The 20933-nt window shown below is 41.6% G+C and overlaps 1 protein-coding gene and 1 long non-coding RNA gene across 3 annotated transcripts in view; one reads left to right on the top strand and one right to left on the bottom strand.

Moving 5' to 3' along the window:
* LOC147232175 (uncharacterized) overlaps window positions 1-12545 on the bottom strand; it is a 70491-nt gene extending 57946 nt beyond the window's left edge. The window contains exons 1-3 of one of the 2 annotated variants that reach the window (XM_086151505.1): window positions 12469-12545; window positions 11854-11946; window positions 10020-10201 (exon numbers count right to left, since the gene is read on the bottom strand). In XM_086151505.1, coding sequence (XP_086007631.1) covers window positions 10020-10201; window positions 11854-11915 — 244 coding nt within the window. In that variant the 5' untranslated portion in view covers window positions 11916-11946; window positions 12469-12545. Of the gene's footprint in view, window positions 1-10019; window positions 10202-11853; window positions 11947-12244 lie in introns of both variants that reach the window. The other variant, XM_086151504.1, reaches the window with a different exon arrangement.
* A 2306-nt stretch (window positions 12546-14851) lies between these two features.
* Window positions 14852-18600, top strand: LOC147232174 (uncharacterized). Its single transcript, XR_015106461.1, has 3 exons — window positions 14852-14922; window positions 15012-15659; window positions 17349-18600. It is a non-coding gene; the product is annotated as an uncharacterized LOC147232174 (long non-coding RNA).
* Window positions 18601-20933: the final 2333 nt, after the last annotated feature.

Below are 20933 nucleotides of genomic sequence, written 5' to 3'. Positions count from 1 at the left end.
TGAATGTTTATTGCGCCTAACTTCTCAAAGCCATTCTTTGGGCAAAAGATGCCTGAGGGAAAAATGACGGACACACAAATTTTAAGTTTGGCACCAGCAATAATGCATCAACCCTTAGTTTCCCTGACTATCCAGACTGTGGTCAGGTAATACATTTATAACTTACATGGCCCATTATGTAATGTGCATTAACTGAAAAGGCTTTATTTGTTTAAGAGAAACATTTCTTATCAGATAAGATAGTCTAAAGAAACCATGATACAAAAAATCAATCCGCATATGAGGTAGTTGAGGCCCATGGTGTATTTTGTAAGTGTGAATCCGTGTACAGTGCAGAAGACAATACAGCAATGATTTATCCTGGTAGCGACACGGATGCCACCTCAGAAGAAACTGTTTCTGACAGAAATCTTTGTCCTCCAATAACATTCAGACACAGCCAGTGCAGGTTAAGTAAGCATTGCACACAAGCAATTACATGATTACTTGAATGCATTTCAATCAAATGCCATGACATTACTGCAAATACAGCAACATCTGGGATTGATCAGCGTGTCTGTAGCATCGCTGCGTGCTTAAAGGGCTTCCATAATTTAATCATCAACCTAAACTCCAGGGGCTTCAGTGTGCTGGATGCTTTACTCCCTGTCCCTCTGCGCTTTCCTAACTCAGGCAGAGCAGCGCGCTAGGCGGTAGCTGTGACAGTAATTACACAAGACAGCTTCCAACAATAGTGTTGGGCCAACAAAGGCTTCTGCTCCCTCTGCATGAGTTCTGTTTGTGTATTCACACTCACTCAATCTCAAACACACACTCTACCCGTCTGTTTGCACACACACACACACACACACACAAACACACACACTCATGCACACACACAGACAAGTACAACGCTCTTGCAAACGAACACCCCTCCCATTGCTGCACAGCCGCCACTAGCTGTTACAGTTAGCATCTCACGGGGACCCCCTTGGCACTGATTTGAGTAATTCACTTATGGCCTTTTGTGATCCTGGGAGCTTTGTTGGCCCCCAAGCCAAAAGAGTCCAACTCCACTCAAGCGAGTTCAGTGTCTGTGGCACGAGAGGCCAGAGCGGGACAAAGCAAGTGTCATGCCTTTGAATCAATCAACTAATGAGTTAACTGTGAGGACCCTAAACGCACACGGCGGCCTTTTCATTCATAGTTCTCGACACATACAAGGGATTAGCATGGCTGGGCTGTCGCACTGGTTAACAGCTATTGTTTGGCTGATTGCTACCGAAAGGGGCACATGCAAAAGGCTGAAAGAGCGAGCCGACCTGCAACTTATGCGCAATTTAGTGTGGAATCATTGGGTGGGTATTAACTACATGTTCACCACCGTGCCTGTGTCTAATTTCAAATATGTGTGCGACTAATACCGGCATTATTTTTCACAACAGCTCCCAACAGGGAATAAAAACTCGCCATTTAGTGCCTACTTTAAACCTGCTTATTATAGTCACTTCGATGATCTTACTGTTTTCTGTTGGGGTTCGCCCTGATAGAAAAAAAAAACTTGTGTATGACAGTTGTATGTAATGTATTTGATCTTTTTTTTCCTCTTTGATTGGAAATTGACAATGCAAATCAATTCTAAAGGTAGAAGCTAAGATATGTCCCTTTCGTGTGGCATCTAAAACCATTTCTGTCTTTGCCAAATGAAGAGAGTTTTCACATGCCAAAATAAAGGAAATTAATAATAAGACCTTGAGACTTGGCACAGGGTCATCATAACAGTGAGAACATATTAACATTTACACTGGAGATGTATTAAGCAGCCATACATCTACTTTTGTATATAGTATTTGCAGTACTGACAGACATTGCATGAGGAGGAAAGAGGAAAGAGAAAAGCCTGAGCATTGGCATTTAGCCTGATCACGCACTCTTCATGAAGCACATGGAGATGGAAGGTGATTTTCTTTTAAAGAAGGAGGTCAGTGAAACAAACAGAAGGGCAGAACCCCATAGAGAGAAAGACGGGGCCAAGGAGGAGAGAGACTGAAGTGTTAGTTGTGTTCAAAGAAATAAAGAACCAAAGAAACAAGACATAAGTTAAAAAGATAAAGTTAATGACAAAAGAGAAACTGAGATAGACAGAAACAAGGTGACAGGCTGAATTGCTAATCCCATTTGAAGATGATAATCATGCACAAGAGCAAATTTTCTCTGCTTCAGCAGCACACACAGACTGGGATGTTGAAAACCATTATCTGCCTGGATGCTCTAAATCAATACACCTATAAAGCTTTAGCGACCACCAGATGTAAGTCAGACATCAGACTATCTAATGAACTCTAAGAAGAAAGCGTGAGAATGTGACACGCTGGTTGGAGGTGTCTTTACTGTGAGAGGGAACTTCTGTATGTTTAGAGATGAATGTGCCATTCAAAATGCAATGTAACAGCTTTGGGGGAAGCTAGTGGTTTTCGTGCCACCAACACTAGAACACCACTTCTGGCCAGCCCTCTTCTCTATGTCTCCAGGGTTGTTTTGACATATGACATTTAACAGTTATGTTTGATTCTTCCTGGTGTACTCAAATGTACAATCATCTGGCACATTGAAGGCATCACAACATCCCTTTTCATACATTTGGGTTTTTTTTTCCAAAGCTCACCAAATTGATAGTTATTGCCAGAGACACATCGATTCCTATATTGTTGTCCCCCGAACACTGTGATCTGGTCAAACAGCGGGGGGGCTAAAAAGGGCAAAGGTTTTGACCTTCAGTGCGTTTGAGTGTTCACTCCAGAAAAGACATAGACAGATGTAACAAATGAGTTAATGAGCTGTGCAGACAAGTTCTGAGCATATCGTCCAAACCCGAGGAGCGTATGATAGTGCTACGGGTGAACCCGGAGAGTCCTGTGAAAAAAATAAAATCCTCTGGAAATATAGGACTTGCGTTCACTATATAGACAAGGAAGTTCACCATGAATTTAAACTTCTCAAAACTCCATTGTCACTTTCTTATCGAAGCAGAGGGGGGTAATAAAAAAGTATCGCTTATGTTAAACTCTTCATGTGCAGATAGAATAACATTAATTAAGGAGCTCACGCTGGTATTGAGACGTTCCCTGATGCATCTACCCCCTTCAAATCATGTCAATCGAGCAACAAAACAACAAACGTTCCATGACATTCTCTTGTTTTACATCAAACATTATCAATTTTTATCTTCTTAAATAAGGCTCCATGAACTGTGACGTCATGAACCTGATATCTTCAACCATGTTCAGTGACCAGATTTAAAGCATGTGTCATGCCCTGCATCCTCTGGACAGTTCACTCAATTGTCACCTTTTCAAAAGTCTGAAATGCGTTTTGTTGTTTTTGTTCTGCTAAACTTCAAGCAAGGCTTCAACCTCATCATCCAACCAACATCAACCCTGAATGCAAAATAGAACAGCTTGAAAAGTCAAAGGTGGGACCACTATTCATTTTCTATGAAAAGCCTCTTAGTGGCGCACAAAGCAGAACAGCATTTGATATCCCGATTTGCTTGGCACGTTGTAGGTCCATAGAAGAACGTTATACCACTGAAATACTGAAATAATTTCTTCTCATGGCTCTTTTCAGCTTCATAATACCGTTTGGCCAAAGCAATTCAAATACAATCATCAAAAAAGGTCACTTTTATAAAATGAAACTCACGCAAATACATTCACTTCACAGTTGCTCAGTGAAATTCTACACAGAAAATTTGTTTTGGCCTCATTCGGTGACGAAAAGCTTGCAATTCCATGGTTTGGACAGTAGAAAGATTTGCGTTATGCCTGGTTCTTCCCACAACTAGGTTTCCTAATAAATGCACGAAAATCCACATCACGTTCCCCTATTCGTCTTTTGCAGCTGTACGATCCTGAAGCCCAGCTCTTCAAAATTAAGCAGAGGAAGGGAAGGTTATATTAACATGTAAAAACAGACATTCAGTTGTGAAATGTTAGTATAATTTCAACAAGAGGTTTCTGGTGTCAAAGCTGTGGTGAAAACAACTTGCTGACAATGTTGCCAAAGCAGATATGCACCATACAGTTACACACACACAATTCTCAACATTCATAGACATGTTTAAGACAACATGAACAAGCGGCTGTTAAAATATATCAATATGAATTTGGCAATTTGTGGGCTGTGGGGTGTAATTCACAAGGAAATACTTTCAAAAACTCAACAACAACCAGATCTTGACCTTTGTATTCAACCTTTTCAGTTCACTTTTCGTCCTAGTAGCTCACTGATTTGTTTTGGCCCTCGCTGACAGCCCTGTCTGCCTTTGGGTTGCAGAATAGTGGAAGGAGAAAAAAAGTCTGGGGTCGTTGGAAGTTTACTGAACACAGAGTTCATCTATAATGTGACCTGATTTACATTTTCACCCTTATGATCAGAAACTGCTGCCACGCATTGCATGTGCTTCCTCTTTGGGGAAAATCTAATGGCCACAGCTTGATTGCCTTGATTGGATATAGTTTAGACAAGAAAACAATGAAATCAAGAAAGATAAGGACAGGGGTAACACCCTTTAAATGTGTTTATCGGTGGCTAAAGACATGTTTTGTTTTATTCTTCTTTTATTACTCCATTCTCCCTCTCTATTGTGCAACAATGGGTTATTTTAGAGAAAAAAAAGCTCCCTGTCTGCTGGACGACGTCACAAGTGGCGTTAGCCTGGCGTGAGTCTGATGGGCTGTGGCCTTTCTCTTCCTCTTTTATCATGGCTTGCAACGCATTTAGTCAGACAACACACATTGCAGAACAGCAACACAAATGCACAGTCCACGGTTCACCCCCGCTGGCTATAGTATATCTATGTATTTGCTTGTCCGTGACACACACACAATGTGTGTGCGCTTAGGATATCACAGAAATGTGAATAAATTCAAACAGTTTTCAGAATGATATGAAGATGTTTTTAATGTTTGAAATGTTTATTGTTTGCTAATATTTTTGGGTACCAAACTGACACACAGCTGGCATATTTGAGTGACTGTAGGAGCAAAGTTCAGTTTTTAAGTTTCAAATGCATATCATTTTCTCCAAAAATACTGGCATATTCTGACGGTGAGGTTTCAAAAAAAAAAATCCAGTGTCAAATTATTAGAATAAGACATTTTTCCGAATTCCTATTTACACTGATAAGGAGGAGAACAAAAAAGGCCTAAATTTAAAGTCTGTCGAAAAGATCATGATGAACCCAGCGATGAACACATTTCATTTTCCACAAGTAAAAATCATGTTTGATGAATTAATAAATCAAGAAAATGATCAATTTTACTGAATAAACATGAAAGAAAAAGAATTTAGCATAATTGTGACAGCGGAAATGCTAAATATAGATGACATATCTGCTATTAGCATAATCTTTTTACTCTTAAACAGTATCAGCTGCAAAGTAATGCTATTTTCACACATTGGCCACATGCCTAAGAACATGATAAAACAGCTGTTGCCAGTAGTTTTCGTTAAGATGAAACAAGTACATTTCAGAAAGACAGAGTCCTCTACTCACTGCTCAACATTTCTAGTGCATCAAACAAGAGAAATGGGAAAATAACAAAAAGGGGGTCATCTCCTGGCAACAACAGAGTTCACGCGTCTAAATAACCAACATATACTGTGCACACTGTCCACGCTACTCGTTCAATTTCAAAAGAATTTTTCAAAACCGTGCGGTCAGATTTGGAGGCCATCGCTGGGTAGACCCACTCATGTCACTTGATACAAAGAACATACTGAATTAAAAAGCTACTGCCAAAACAGGAACACTTGACTCAACTGTTGCTCCGTCAACCAGAAATCTCATAAAGAGATACATCAGTGGGGTAAAATAGAGGAAAATAGTGGTGCCTTAAGCCAAGCGAGAGTCACTTTTATTGGCAAAATACAGACCCCTTGTTAAACAGATGTGTACTCTGGATTTTGAAATAACAGTGTAACCGTGGTGACAGAGTTTAATAACCCAATACGGAATGCAAATAACATTAAGAGAGATACTACCTAACAAGCAGAGAAAGATCAGCCTGTTGACCGGGCGGAACGTTTATAATTTGTTCTGAAATGCGCAGAGGAAAGAGAAACACAAGTAGAGACGTTCATGGATTATTAGAAAAGGTTTTAATTTTCTTTTAGCAGTCATCACAGGATATCATCACAGACAGTGATTGACGCTCTCATAATAATCCAGAAAATCCTCACCAAATAACAACTTGACTGCATGATTTGCCCCAATCAAAAGATTTGACTTTTCTTTTTTTCCCCCTCGAATCGAAGTCAAACACGCCGAGTGAAAATGAATGCGCCTCTAACACACACACAAAAAAAAAAAAAAAAACAACATACGGCTCCGACCACATGCTCCACTTCAGCATACCCAGATGAGAACACAACATCAGCAAACAAGCCAGGGAAAAGGAACGCCAACTTTGCTTTAGCTTTACGGAGATAAATAGCAGATGAGGGAATGCATTAGTGTGAATTATTACTAAACTATATATGTATTGGAAGACAGGCATTAAGAAACAGGGTCTGTTCTTCATTATGTGATCTCCAGACTGATGCTCTAAATCTCCCGCATAATACTCATCACACGCCCTGTCTCCTTGTTGTGGGAGCCAGTATGAATTAATATGGGGTGGAGAAAAAAATAGAAGAGAAGAACAGAATGCAAAAGAAATGAAAAGAAATGGGAAAAAGAAAAGAAAAGAAAAGAAAAGAAAAGAAAAGAAAAGAAAAGAAAAGAAAAGAAAAGAAAAGAAAAGTTGCAGACTTGATAAACATTTGTAGTTGAAGTGATGGCGCCTTCTTGAGAGCACAACTGTTTTTATGTCGGTGGAATGCAGCATATCAGCAGAAAAACATTGCTCATTTAAAGGGGATCATTCCCCTGAAGATTTTAATTGACCGATCCCCTTTTTACCAAAAGTAGGCCATTAAAAGATTTAATTTCCAAGACAAAGCAAATATCAGTTGGAAATAAGGACTTAAAAAAACTGTGAAATACAATCTGCCAACAGTGCACGCACACACACACACACACACACACACACACACACACACACGTATATGTAAATATATATATGTGTGTGTGTGTGCAATATACGTATGTGTGTATATGTATCCACACACAAGGAGATATAAAGGCAATCGGGCTGAAAGACAAAGGAGGAGGGATTGTTAATCCTTAGGGTAAATATTTAACAAGCTCAGCAATTACAGTGAGGCCAGAGACCTAACATGGAAGAGGAGGGAATTACAGCCTGCTGACTGTCAGCACACAAACACACACACACACACATACGCACACGTGCATACACGCACACACACACACACACACACAAGTATATGCACACAGATACACACACACCTGCACACACACTGGCTTTTGCCTTATGCTAAAAGAAATCCTAAAATATAAATAGAGTGGCCTAAAATTGAGAAAAAAAAAGTGCTTAATTTCAGTGACTTGGCATGCGTAACAATAGCGGCATGTCGTAAAATGACTTGGTTACATGCGTTTCCTGTGCAAATGAAGATTAATGAGGAAGAACTGTGATGATTTGAAAGGAAAAAACAACTGTGGTCATGTATTTTAAAATGAGATGAGATGTAGAGCTTCATCCAGGGACTCAAAATATATTGTGATGATGATTTTTGTTTCATGTTTCCAAATATATTCTGTAATCATGGTGGGTTTTCAAAAAAGAGAATTTCTCAATGGTAAAATCACTTGATCAGCTTGAAGGCCTCACAGGTGTCATGCATTCTAACATATATTTTACTGAGCTCTTAATGACACCCTTACGCACACAAACCTTGGGTTTTATTTGCATTTAGTGCACAGATACACAGTGTACAACAGGCTCCACCCTCAACTAGTCATGCAACCTGCAGGGGATTAATGGTCCCTTCAAAAAAGTAAGCAGTAAAGTTTCTTCCTGTCTCCTTTCCTCTGGGAATATCTCATCCATGAGACACCTCTAACATAATGGAATGCATCATACTGTCTTATGGAAGCCGAAATGGGTCTGTATTTCTGCTTTTAGTACCCTGAGTTCAAAGCATCTCTTCTCAAAACTACAGCTAATTGTCAAGTAAAAGCTCTGACTGGGGATCAAGATTTATCAAATAAATTCATGCAGTCCCCCTGGTGGACAAAAATAAGAACTGCTGTAGTGAGTGTCAGAGAGGAACTTTTTTTTTTTTTTTTTATTATAAATGTTTCTGTTTATGAAAGCAACTTACAATGAAATTATTAAGAAAGCAAGGCTTCTGGTTTTATGCCATGTGTTTGGTCAGTGATTTGAAGTCAAAAGAAAATAAAAATAAAAAAGAACAGATTGTTCCAACCACAGGAAGGATGTGGACTGATTCATTGAACACACTGCACATTCAAATATCGGAGGAAAATCTCAATCTGAAACAGAAATCTTAGCTGAGGAAAGAGAAAGAGGCCAGCCAAACTGCATTCAGAAACCAAATTTCTTTACTTCCACCCAAAATTATTTTAGCCACTGATCATTAAAAGATTTCCGATGCGGTTGCTGCAGGTGACGATGACAAGAAAGCTTGCAGAGGCTGAGTGATTAGGTTAAAAGAGGAAATAAACATGACAAACAAATTGTCTTTACTACTCCAACGACTTACATCCTGTGGAGAGAATAAGAGAAAGGTACACTCTTGGGTTGACTAACTCGGGAAACTCGCCTCCGGCTGACAGCCAACAACCAATTGCATCGCTTACTATCAGTAGCTTCCGCACTTTGGGCATGTTCACACCCCCGACTGGCCCTGGGCGGCAACACGCCACAACATCCCCCATCGTCAGGGCAGTGGTTGCGGTCTTTGCCTCTGCGTGATCCCTTATCCAGAACAGCCACTTTTAATAAGTCCGATTAGCACCTGTGCGGCTAACTTTGCGTGATGGCTAAGCTAAAAGAGTTAAAACGAGCAGGAGGGGAGTGTCTGCGTGAAGTTGCATGACTCCAGCTAACTGGATGCCAGTTGTTGGGTGCCATGTCAGACCGAGGCAGCGGATGACGGAGATTAAGAGTACAGTTAGGACCAGAGGAGCGGAGGCGAGGAGAAGAGGGTGTTGAGGAAGAGACGGCGTCAAAACCTTCCTGGAAGCACAGGGACCCGGCGTGTCTGTATTGTTTACAACCATGACTTTGTTGTAACTGTGGTCGTCCTCAGCTCCATTTTTAGGTCAAACAAAATCTGACATCATGCCTCTTGAAACTGCTGCAGCTAAACCATTCTAATAATCCCTTGCTGGCTCTTCAGTGACATCTTTCTTTTTTGAGCCTCAGAGAAACTCTCCTCTTTTCCTCCCTCATCCCCTTCCCCCGACTTTATCACAGGCTTGATTCTTAACAAGAGACGGAGATTTTGTCTCTAAAACAAAAACAACCCCCCCCCCAAAAAAATGTCTTACTCGTCTTTTAGAGCATTCAGTCACATCTGTGTTGATCTGGAAGCTGCTGAGGCCACAGGCAACTAAACGCACGCTGTAGCCGACCATGAATATTTGAAAGTGAATTTGCAAAAGCAACACAAGGACATGAGGGGAGGGGAGGTAAGAGGGTGGGGATGTGAGGGTAGGCCTCAAAATACCTCCTTATTACATGTGGCTGAGAGACACAAGGGGATGATGGAGGATTTAGGGATGGATTTGTGAAGAACTCTTCAGTGGCAGTAGCCATAAAATGTAGATCTCAATTAAAACATAACTTAGCTGTCAGCAGGGTAACATTGCCTCTCGAGGTACACGGTTATTAATGAGAAAGGTAATGTTAGCTCCGTGCCTTTATTTTCCGGATAAGCTTTTACTAAAAATCCTGCCATGTTACTTTAATATTCCTATATCTTTGGTGCAACCAAGACTTTGGCCTGCATGCCATGATCAAATCTGGCTCAATCCAAAAACACATCACGCACAAAAAACACACACATGCTCGTTCAAACCACTGCAAATGTTAACTTCTGACCTTTACCTTGAAAAAAGCTCTTGACACGGAGGTAGGAGACAGCAAGGCGCAGCACAGAGAGCTTGTCCAGTTTGGAGATGACATCCGGGGGGAACGGCAGCAAGCTGGCCAGACGATCCAGCTCTGCATTCAGCCTGTCCCGGTGCCGCTTGGATGGGTTGGTTTTTTCATTCGAGGAGGACGGTTTCCTGATGGCAAGAGTGACGGAGTAACAATCATGCCTTTATCTGTTGAGTTTTGTTGTGTTTTTTTTTATCCCTTTGCACACACCAGAACCTAAGAAACTAAGCAGGTAGTAAGTGGCAGCAACAAGCAGTTAAAGCCATGCTGCTGTTACAGACAGTGTTAGTTTTTAATCAACGTGAACAGGAAACGAACACAGGCCTGTCCATAAAGCTTACAATGTCAGCTTGCAGAGCCCTGCTGGTCTTGCTCTAAAAGACAACGTGACCAATTGTCAAAATCAGTCAAATGCCTCCAACACTTTGCATAGATCATCTCATTCTGAAACAGTGCGTGTTCACTGTCTGAGGAAAGCATTTAACAGTGACTCATATGTAAAATTCTTTCCGTTTTTTTTTGTTTTTTTTTTTAATTTTATTTGTGAGAAATGGTGACGTGAATTCAACTAAAGGGTTCAAATTCATTTTTTGGGACATAACCACTCAATGGACCCACTTGTGACTTAAGTCTGAGTGCCACACTTTAGCAGAAGGCACATGACCATACAAACCGCACTCAGCACAAGCCCCCGTATTTAAACTGTCTTTTCTTTTTATGGCCGTTCCCATCACAGTGCACGCCCCGCCGATCCGTGTTTCCTCCAATAACAGCAATTTTGTCTACACAACAAGATGAGAAAGTTGTTTGCGCGATATCTATTTTCAGTCCAACCCCCTCGAATCTTATGGCCTGATAGTTGGACTCGCAACCGAGTTTTAGCATCTCAATGTAAACACTCCGTGAGCACATAGTCATCTGTGTGATCTAGTATCAGGCGCCACAGGTTGACCAGCTGACCATAACATGATCCGCATATGCAATGGTCAGGTCCGATTTCCACAGCTGAGAGTTTCTTTTTATTTCCAGCGAAACAAAATACTTTTACATTAAAACTCAGACCTCATTTAATTTCCCACAGCGACCCTTTTAGCGCAGCACTGGTTGCTATCTAAAATATGCAAATAATGACACAAGGAATGTCAAAGATAGAACATTCCTTGGATTTATTTGTACTGTAGCAGTCACCTAAAGAGCATTGTTTTTGCCCGCAAATGAGCGGATGATTTGAAATCTTGGGGCAAAACAAGCAGGCGCCATGTGTCTGTCTTGTGTGCGTAAAGCAACAATCCAGCGTGTGAAAACTTGATTTCAGATCAGCAAAAAAAAAATAGCTAGTAAAAAAAAAAAAACATTTTTAGTAACTATTAACTACTTCCCTCTTCAAGGACATATATAACTTGGTGAATCATTACACTAGCAGACAAGGCTTTAAAAATTAAAAAAAAAAAAAAAAGTCTTGCATCAAGAACTGTCAACACAATTGAATGTACACATGGCTCTGGAGCTGATAGGTATCTAACACATGCTCTAAGTTATGTTTAAGTGTATATGTAATTAAAGAGCTTGTTCGTGGACGTTTTGATGGTTCAGCCTGGTGCCACTCTATCACTATCTGCCTCCCTTTCATAACTCTGACTGCAACTTTACAATTACAATATATATTGAAATAAGATTTCCAAGATCATGCTACTTGCTGATGTGAGGCAAAGAGAATGAATTGCTCTGACCTCTTAAGCTTGCTTATAGAAGTCCAATAAGATAAAGGATGCACACTGACTGTTTCTGGATGGGCTTCCTCCTCTTCCTGCCCGCATACATGCAGTCTCCCGGAGGGATCATGATCTTGCGCTCCGCGGAGGTAACAGGTGCGCTGCGGATGAGAAAGGGTGGGGGGAACGTCAACTTGACATGTCGCTGCACACAAAATCAACACACGTGTTAAGAAGATATAGAAACACGCACAAGTCGGGTCGATGTGTCATTACACAGTATATAATGTGCATTCAAATTAATGTGAAAAGGGCTTCACGCTCGTTGACGGGACACATGTATAAATTGCAGCGGGAGTCAGGGGGGAAAAGTAATTCTATTCGAGCAGCTGCAAAAAAAAAAGCCTTTCAAACAGGTAAGATGAGTCAAATCTTGAAACAAAAGGAAATGGCACTAACGCAATCGCTCTGTGGAGGTCGGTTAATTCCAGTATAGTGTCGGCTGTGGAGTCACATTAAGTGCAGAAAAAAGATGCGTCTCGCCGGCTGCACCGTTCCGATGATGCCAAATGATAAAATCCAATGGAAATCAAAATAAATCGCAGAGGTCCTGAATGAGCTCCGAGCTGATGTTTTCATCAGCTTTGCTCTGCTCGGGGCAGATGTTGGCTGATGCTTTATACCCAATTGAGTCGCCTTCACTTCCTCGCGTTTCAGGTGGCGGATTCCTCTGAATGACATGTCGAGCTCTTCGCACGCAACTCTCTGCCTCACAAACAGAGCGCCGGCGCACACACTCAAACTCGCGCCCACACGCACACGCACGCCCGCACACTCGGTTTACACTCGCTCACACACTGGTGCTGCGTTCAGGTACCGCCTGCTTATAGGAATTGTCATGTTTATACTTATACTCCGTTTGTTTTTTTGTTGTTTTTCTGAAATTGAAACATCTTTGTTTTACCAATTCGATTTGCGCATGTGTTGCCCCTCATCGTCCGCAAGGTTTGGTACTAGAAAGGAGTTTACAGATGACATAGGTATTTATAATATAAATACGTTGCCTTACTTTTTTTATTGTGCGCTGGCTTAACGCTAGCTTAAAACACGCCATAGGAGGCGTTTTCATAACGGTGTGAAATTGGCGTGATGTTTATTTCCCGATTAGAATTTTAATTTGAAGCGAGAGATGTGTATTTTTACGAGGAACGACAACGTATCAAAATTAAAAAATCCTATTCTAGCCGAGCGTCCAGTCACGCACGAGGCACAAACATAAACGCACACACGAATGCGCATGCGCACATCCGGAAGGAGGGCTCTCAAGAAGAAGCTCAGCGGAGGCTCCGCTCTTCCGCCTCAGTTCGAAGCTGCCCGCGGTCGGAGACACACCGAAGATGGACGAGCCTTTAACGGCGGCGCGGTAGAGGACTGACGCTCGTTTGACCTCCAAATTCGGTCCTGTCCGACTTTGATAACAAACTGGACGGAACTGAGCGTGTCAAAGTACTCAGTGGACGAAGATTCCGAACTCGAGTTGGGGGTTAGCGGCGGAAATCTGGTCCTACCTTCATAACAAGAGCGTGAACACGCAATGGACCCACAATGCCGTCAGATGTTTTGTAGCGGAATATGAAAAACCACGGTAAACTCAGAATATGCCGTTGAAGTAGTCCATACTTGCTTCTTGACGTTTAAATGACATTAAAGTGGTCGCTTTATGTTTCCTTTGTTCGAATACCTTTCTATTTGAATATTTTATTTTGAAATAGGTAACCGGATATGTGGCGCCGATCTGTCCTTTGAGGGTCGAGTTCGTTCGATTCTGAAAAAAATGCCGTTGATGCTTTTACGAAGACAATAACGTGATGTTTGTGCTTAATTTGCGAATTACCAGGACGATCAATTAAATATCGCTTTTTTTATGGATTTCACTCTAAACAAAGAGATGAGGTATATGCTCATAAATCATGTATCATTCGACAAGTGCTAACACTAGTCGTACGTAACAGTTTTTCAATGTATGACCTGTCAAGTGAATAGTGTCTAATTTTGTATGTACGCATATGTGTAATTAAGCCTGCCGTAAAATTGTCTCCTGTTTGAGTTTATGTTATTGCTGCTTGTAAATAAAGCTTTCCCCCAAATCATCAGAAACACAACACATTGGATATATTTCGATACCCCCCAGTGTACAAAGCCATGCACTACAGACTTGTCAAATGAACACCATGGGCTCACATTGATTTTATGTTTCAGACTGAATTAAGTAGATTTACAGGCCTACCGACCACTAAGAAAACATCAACGGGTTTTCAAATAGTCATGTAGTTTACCTTAACTAAATTTCTGTGTAATCATGATATGATGGTAACCGCAGCACCAATGTGTCCATTGTGAGCAGGGCTTCCTGCTATAAGGTGGACGTGACAGGTCAATCAATCAAAACCTTCCTGGCTGATCTGCAATTCATCACAGTACGGAAGCCATGTTTTACACAGCAGATGGCTGTGTGTCACGCCTTTACGCTCCAGCTCGTGCGCTTTGTGTGTTTGTTGTGACAGGTGTAGCCAGGGACTTGGAAAGGTCACAAGGTCCTGTTAACACTGTCAGAAGCTGCCATTAAAGCTAGTAGAATGCTTTAGTATCAATGCAAATCCGCCGACAACACTATCCAATCTGCTGTCCACATTAGCCTAGGATTAAAGCTCTGCTCGCACTGTAGGGCCCTCTCTTTGCACGCAACTGTGAGCCTGTGTGTGTGTGTGTGTGTGTGTGTCTGTTTCTGTTCTTGTGTGTGTGTGTGTGTGTGTGTGCTTGGGCAAATGTAAGTCAGTGTCGTTTTAGGCAAATGGGTACACAGCTAAATTGTTCAAGAGTAATGGCAAAGGAGGGGCTCCCTGAAAGCCCACTTCTTGATACAATAGTGGGACTTTCATTGATCCGGGCATCACCGTGGGATTTGAGGGGACGTGCGGCGCTATGACAGGACACGTCTGATTCTAATGGACATTAATAATTAAAGTGATGGTGACACACTCATTTCATCTCTGTCACTATCATTTAGGGCAAGGCCTTTTTGTCACTGAGTGGTACGATTGCTCAATGAGGAGGTATCTGAAAAAGCCATTTAAAAGGTAATTTAGTCACCCACAAAATGGCATTGTGACCTTGTGCATAAACAAGGGCACAGGTATAAGTAACCCTGTGGATGCTTCAATTACAGAACACACAGAGGGAACTGAAGTTATTAGCCTGCTTCTGATGCCAGGTGAGGTCAGAGGTGTCCAGCTCACTCCCAGATGACCCTGACCACAGAGAGGCACTGTCAGATTTGCAGAGGCAGCATATAATCCATGGCGGCATAAGAGTCGGTAATACAAGAGAGCGGCTCGAGAGGTCACGTTAGGTCACGTCTGACTTGTCAGACCAGGGGTATATCACAAAGACAGTAACGTACTTACGCGCAGTACACATACACACATGCACACACACAACATGCTATAATATACATTACCTCTACAACATTTCAGAAGTGATGCTCATTACTGTTTTTCTAATCTCCATTGAAGATGAACCTCAAGTCAAAGTCAGGCACTAAATCCTTGCAGAAGTGAACATTTGCAGAACTTACTGACCAGACTGAAGATCCACAGCTGCACAACTGTTTGGACTGCCCTGTTTATTGACCTAAATAGTGCACATATAGTTCATATCTCAACTGGTCTTGTCTTTATTTAATCATTTATCTATTTATTTCTGCTCATGATACATTTTTACTGGAAGTTGAGTCCCAGTGTTTCACTGTAATATAAAATCCCTCACCTCCATGGAAACAACAATTATGACCACAAGTCGGTAGGACTCCCAATAGGTAATTTTTTCATGATGAAATCATTAGAATGGGAAATAGCCATATTTTATGGTCCAATAATATAAAGCTATGTATTGAATCAATTCAATTTTTATGAAATGTCCTCATATTTTGATCAAGTATTACCTTTTTTTAACCAATATTTTAAATACCATGTGATCTGCAATGGAATGATCCATTTACAACACTTTTTTGTTATGAACCATGAATATAATACTATTGATGTGGTGATCTGTACTAAACAAATAGTTTTTCATGTCGTGATCATGTGATGCAAAAGTAGGAAAAATTATATTTTTATGCACATTTCATTAGTGAGAGATTTTGCCTTACAGTGGCTCAAACTGTAATTTGAATTTTGCCTTAAATACAACAGTTTTTACCAGAAAAACGGTTTACATCTCGCAGCAAATCAAGGCCAAATTTTTTTCGTTATATTTGAAATGTGAACGTATTCCTCATCTGCCTCCCCATCTCACAAGGAGCCACACCGGGCGACTAGAGACGGGAAACGTCGCCGCATGAATGCGGAGATAACGCTTTGTTGATATTTTGGATCTGAGCAGGTCATTTTCTGGTCGGAACAGAGGTCAAAAGAAGGTTTTCTTCTTCTTCCTGTGCCCCAGTTAGACTCTGTGATTGGCTCTGGCTCAGTCTGCATGAGTGTGTGTGCGTGTGAGAAAGAGAGAGAGAGAGAGAGAGAGAGAGAGCGAGAGGAGTTCTCAGAAAGAGAAAGGGGGACAGTGAGCCAGAAAGAGGGCCAGACTGTTGTGTAACAGCCAGGATGCTGAGGAGTCCCTGGGAGCAACATGAGTCAGTGTTGTGAGGATAAATGTTGACGGTGAAATGGTGATGTGAAATCAGCCAGCGACTGTTTATATAAACAATATGCAAGGCTAGAAGAGTTGTGCTTGTGGGTGTTGAGTGTACTCTAGCTGTAATTAACAAGTGTTTATAACTTTCGGTGATGTGTATGAGTGCTGACAGGCCTTCAGAGGGGACAAACAAATCGGCACACAGAGGAAAGAGACGATTAGGGGTCACCATTGTGATAGTAAGCAAACTCAAGCCTCTCTCCTTGCGAGATTGCGGACACCATCACATTCTGTGCTCACACACACACACAGACACAGACATACTGTACACATTGTGTACACTTTAGGTCATACAAATGTACAAACCTCACTAGCTTGTGCAGCCAGGCGCCGACAGCCACAAGATGAAAATCTCAATAATGGCACTTTGGCTTTTTGGAGGAAGTTCCACTGCATGTGGCCACCTGGAGGGAATGCATTGCAGCTGGGAAATAATAATCCACTTGTTTTGCACTTCACTCCGACCTCAGATGTTTCCTCGTGACTGAGTATGCCTTTTCCCATTTTTGACGAGGAGACTCAATCCAGCACACCTGATGAAAGGAAAAAAAAGGAGTCAAATAACAACCCCCTGCTGCCTTTTCGTTTTAAAAAATATTCAACTCGATAGTATTTCAACGCAGTGCAAATGGGACTGGCGGAAGACGACCGTACAGCCCCAAATTAAAACGACAACACTTTGTTTTTAAATGCTTTTAAAGAACTATATTCACTGCTCTAAGCGCTGACTTACAGAAGTAAGCACTCTGGGTTTTTTTTTTTTTATTCTGTTGGCAAAAGGAAAAGCTAACCCAGAGATGTTTGTGTTTATAAGGGACGGGTTGAGCAAACTGCAGCGTGGACTTCAAGCAGGCCTGTGTTCACCAAGTTCACTGTGAGGAGCCGGAACAGACCAAGAGCAAAAACATTCTCCGTTTTGTTGCCTAAAACTTGCAAAACATTTATGAAACAAATCTCAACACACTGTTTTGCACAACTACCAAGGGTTGTAGTTTGGGGAGCAGAATCTGGAACTGTTATGAGATTATCTGCTTCATCTGAGTCGTTCCCTTAGGGGGAAGCAATGACTCCGATTCGTTTGTGCCCCAAAGAATGAGGTCGAAATCACGCATCTTTTTTGATGGGCGCAACAACAAGGAGGAGAGGAAGCGCTCCGAAGCATGATTTCATTGTGGTGCGGCTGGAAATGGCACTGACTTCAGTTCAAGAAGTCACATATCGACAGATGAGCTGCTGCTTCCCTGCTGTGCAGTACGTTGAAGTCAGCGGTCACTATCAGATAGTGTAATATTATAAACACCACAGATGGAGCAGATTTGAAGAGGTTTCATCCACCATCCAAAAAACATTTGATACAGGTGGTCGAACCCTAAGGAAAATACGTGGGACTGCTGGACCCGCCCAGTGCTCGGGATGAAAGAAGGCAGTGACGCTTTGAAGAGAAAACCCTAACGAAACATGATTCAAACTCGATCTCAGGTTTCCACTTAAAATATGCCCCCCTCCACACACAGAGAATATGGGTGTCAGTTCTGCAAATTCTGAAGGAAGGAAGATGTTTTAGTTGCTTTTGACCTAAATCTGAGTTTCCCCTCTTCATTTTTGTCACATTCTGACCCAAATAAGTCTGGGTATAGGACCCAGCTGATAATCAACTGCTCTTGTTTAGAAGCTGTTTAGAGGATGGGAACTGAGTCCTTCAGTATTGAGAAATTTGATCACAATGGCAACTATTTTGTCAATTCTGCCATGGATCATGCTACTTTTCTGCCCTGTAACGATCTTGCTTGCAGTGCGAGGAGAATGATTAAACTGCTGTCTATGACAACACCTACACAATGCTGACAGCCTTTTTCCTTGAGAATGGTGATAAACTAATTGTAAAATAACAAATGAATCAGACCACTACTAAAGCACTATGAGACATATCCGATATTTACTGAAGAATCCCCATTGGGACTTAAATCTGCTGATTGCCATGTGAAGGAAAAGTAGGTTTAGCAGGCACAGCTTTCCAGTTAGCTTGGGGTTATTGGACTTTTCATCATCTTTCGTGCTGTTTTCTTTATTCTTGACACTGCAGCACAGTTCTAATCGAATGATCTGTGTCCGCCGCTCCTTACTACTGCAAAACTACTGTATTAACAGCTCAAAACAGCATTATCGAATGTTATTCAATCCAATAAAAACCTTGTGTGACTGAAAACAATTGAAGGGAAATTGAATGAGTCATTTACTGTCCAGATGCCACAGCGACGGTAATAAATTCCAAATGTGTATTTCCCATTTGTTTTAGCGTACACAGTGTTGACCTGAGCCCCCAGGCTGCTGGAAATGACAGCTCTCCCACACTGAGCCGTGCTTTTCATTAAGCGGCGCTTGGATCCGGCCCATCCCGTGTCATCGATAAGGATTTTGGTGGACGCCTGCTCACGTTGGAGGGACGTCGCACGACGGGAAGAGCGGTCTGTTAATACTGTAAAGGCTTCGGCACATTTATGACAACAGAAGCTTCAAAAACAAAACACCTTTAAGATCTTGTGCGGGAATTGGGGGGGGTTGTCAAGGCCCATGGTCTTTTTTCTAAACATGTGATCAGCTTCTGTTTTCATCATCCTAGCCATTCTTGTCTAGAGAAAATGGGACGGTATTTAAATAATCAGATACATCCCTTGCTCATCTAAGGGCAGTAGAACTTGAAGGCCATGGGGATTCTTTGGTCAACTAGAAAAGGGCTATTTGCAGGGGACTGCAGTTTAGATCTCTCCACTTGATGTCACTGTATCCCGGCAGTGGTTCTTTCAAGCCCAACGTTCCCATTTTAAGCGGGGTGAGAGTGAAATAGCCAAATCACTTCCTTCTGCAATTTAAAGTGTAATTCCAGCGGTGGTTGCGGGTCAGGGTTGAAATTCACCCATCACATGATTTTTTTTTTTTTCCTAAAAAAAAAAAAAAAGGGTGAACTTTCTTTTTTATACTTTCTGCGTTTTATCAGTTCTTCTTCTTTTCCTTTCGGCTTTCTCCATCTAACCCCATTTTCTGTATCCTCCTCTCTCACACCAACTACCCTCATATCCTCTCTCACAAAATTTATAAATCTTCTTAGGTCTTCCTCGTAATCTCCTTCCTGGCAGCTCCAATTTCAGCATCCAAACCTGTTTCTTTACCTCTTTTCCACACTCTCACTGTCGACCCCGAGTACCTGAAATCCTCCAACTTCTTGATCTCCACTCCCTGTAGCCTCACCGTTCCACCCGGGTTCACAAATATATTGTCTTGCTGCGACTAACCTTCATTCTTCTCTTTTCAAGAGCATAATCCACCTCTAGATTTTTCTCAACCTATTCCCTGCTCTCATTACAGATCACAATATCATCTGTAGATAATTGTGATCAGTAAGTTAATCAGTAAGTAATCAGTCGTTAAAGTAATCAGTACTTTAGTTGATTTTTTTCTGGTGAAGGTTTTTATCACTGTTGTTAATCTTCAGTGATTCATTATTATTATTTACCAAATTAATTGTCTTTTTCCGGTTTGGCGGCATGTTGGTTCAGTGGTTAGTGCTTCCGCTGAACAGGAAAAAAGTTTATTTCAATTACCACAGGGGGCTTTTCTGTGTGGAGTCTCTGTGTTCTCCCCGTGTCTGCATGGTTCTCCTGTTTCCCCCTACAGTCCAAAAACATGCAGGGAGGTTCACTGGAGATCGTGCATGGGAGAGAGAATGGCTGTGTGTCTCTATGTGAGCCCAGGGTGAAGCCCACCTCTTGCCCAGTGACAGCTGGGATAGGCTCCAACACCCCCCCAATTCCGGGTAAGCGGCATAGATAATCAATGAATCGCCTTTTTTTTCCCCAACAAGCAGACACCATTTCTCTAACATGCATAAAAAGGTCTGTATGTGCAAAATGAGTTAACATGATGAAATGAATGATCAAGAACAACAACATAAATAATCAAATTGATATACATAATATACCATTTAATTCCTCTAGAGGCCATAGGAGGACATGTTTCCGGGTATTTGTAAGAATGCACGTGTAAATCAGAGGAACGAAACATGAATTTATGTTTATCAGCATGTATGTGAAGACTGTGTCAAAACTGCCCGCTGCAGGGAAAAGCACAGAACATTTGGCCTTTTTTATTCAAAGAAAAGCCATGAGATGGATCAGCTCAAAACTGAGAACTCTTTGTCAGCGAGGTAAGAGGCAAACAGACTGAGTCAACATTTGCAGGTCATCAGAAAATGTTTTGGAAATACAAATATCAAAGTGTTTCAAAAATGACTTTGCAAGTCGCTCCTGCCTCATTGCACTAAGTGATATATGTGCATTGCAACACCGCAACATGAAGGGCTCTTTTTGTCATCTGACGTGTGAGTGAACCAATCCAATTCTTT

Source organism: Fistularia commersonii, chromosome 8 (genome assembly GCF_037954325.1).
Source record: "Fistularia commersonii isolate RoL2024-O1a breed Wild chromosome 8, RoL_Fcom_v1.0, whole genome shotgun sequence".
Taxonomy (NCBI): Eukaryota; Metazoa; Chordata; class Actinopteri; order Syngnathiformes; family Fistulariidae; genus Fistularia; species Fistularia commersonii.
Note: the sequence above shows the minus strand (reverse complement) of the source record. Positions and strands in the feature narration are given on the sequence as shown.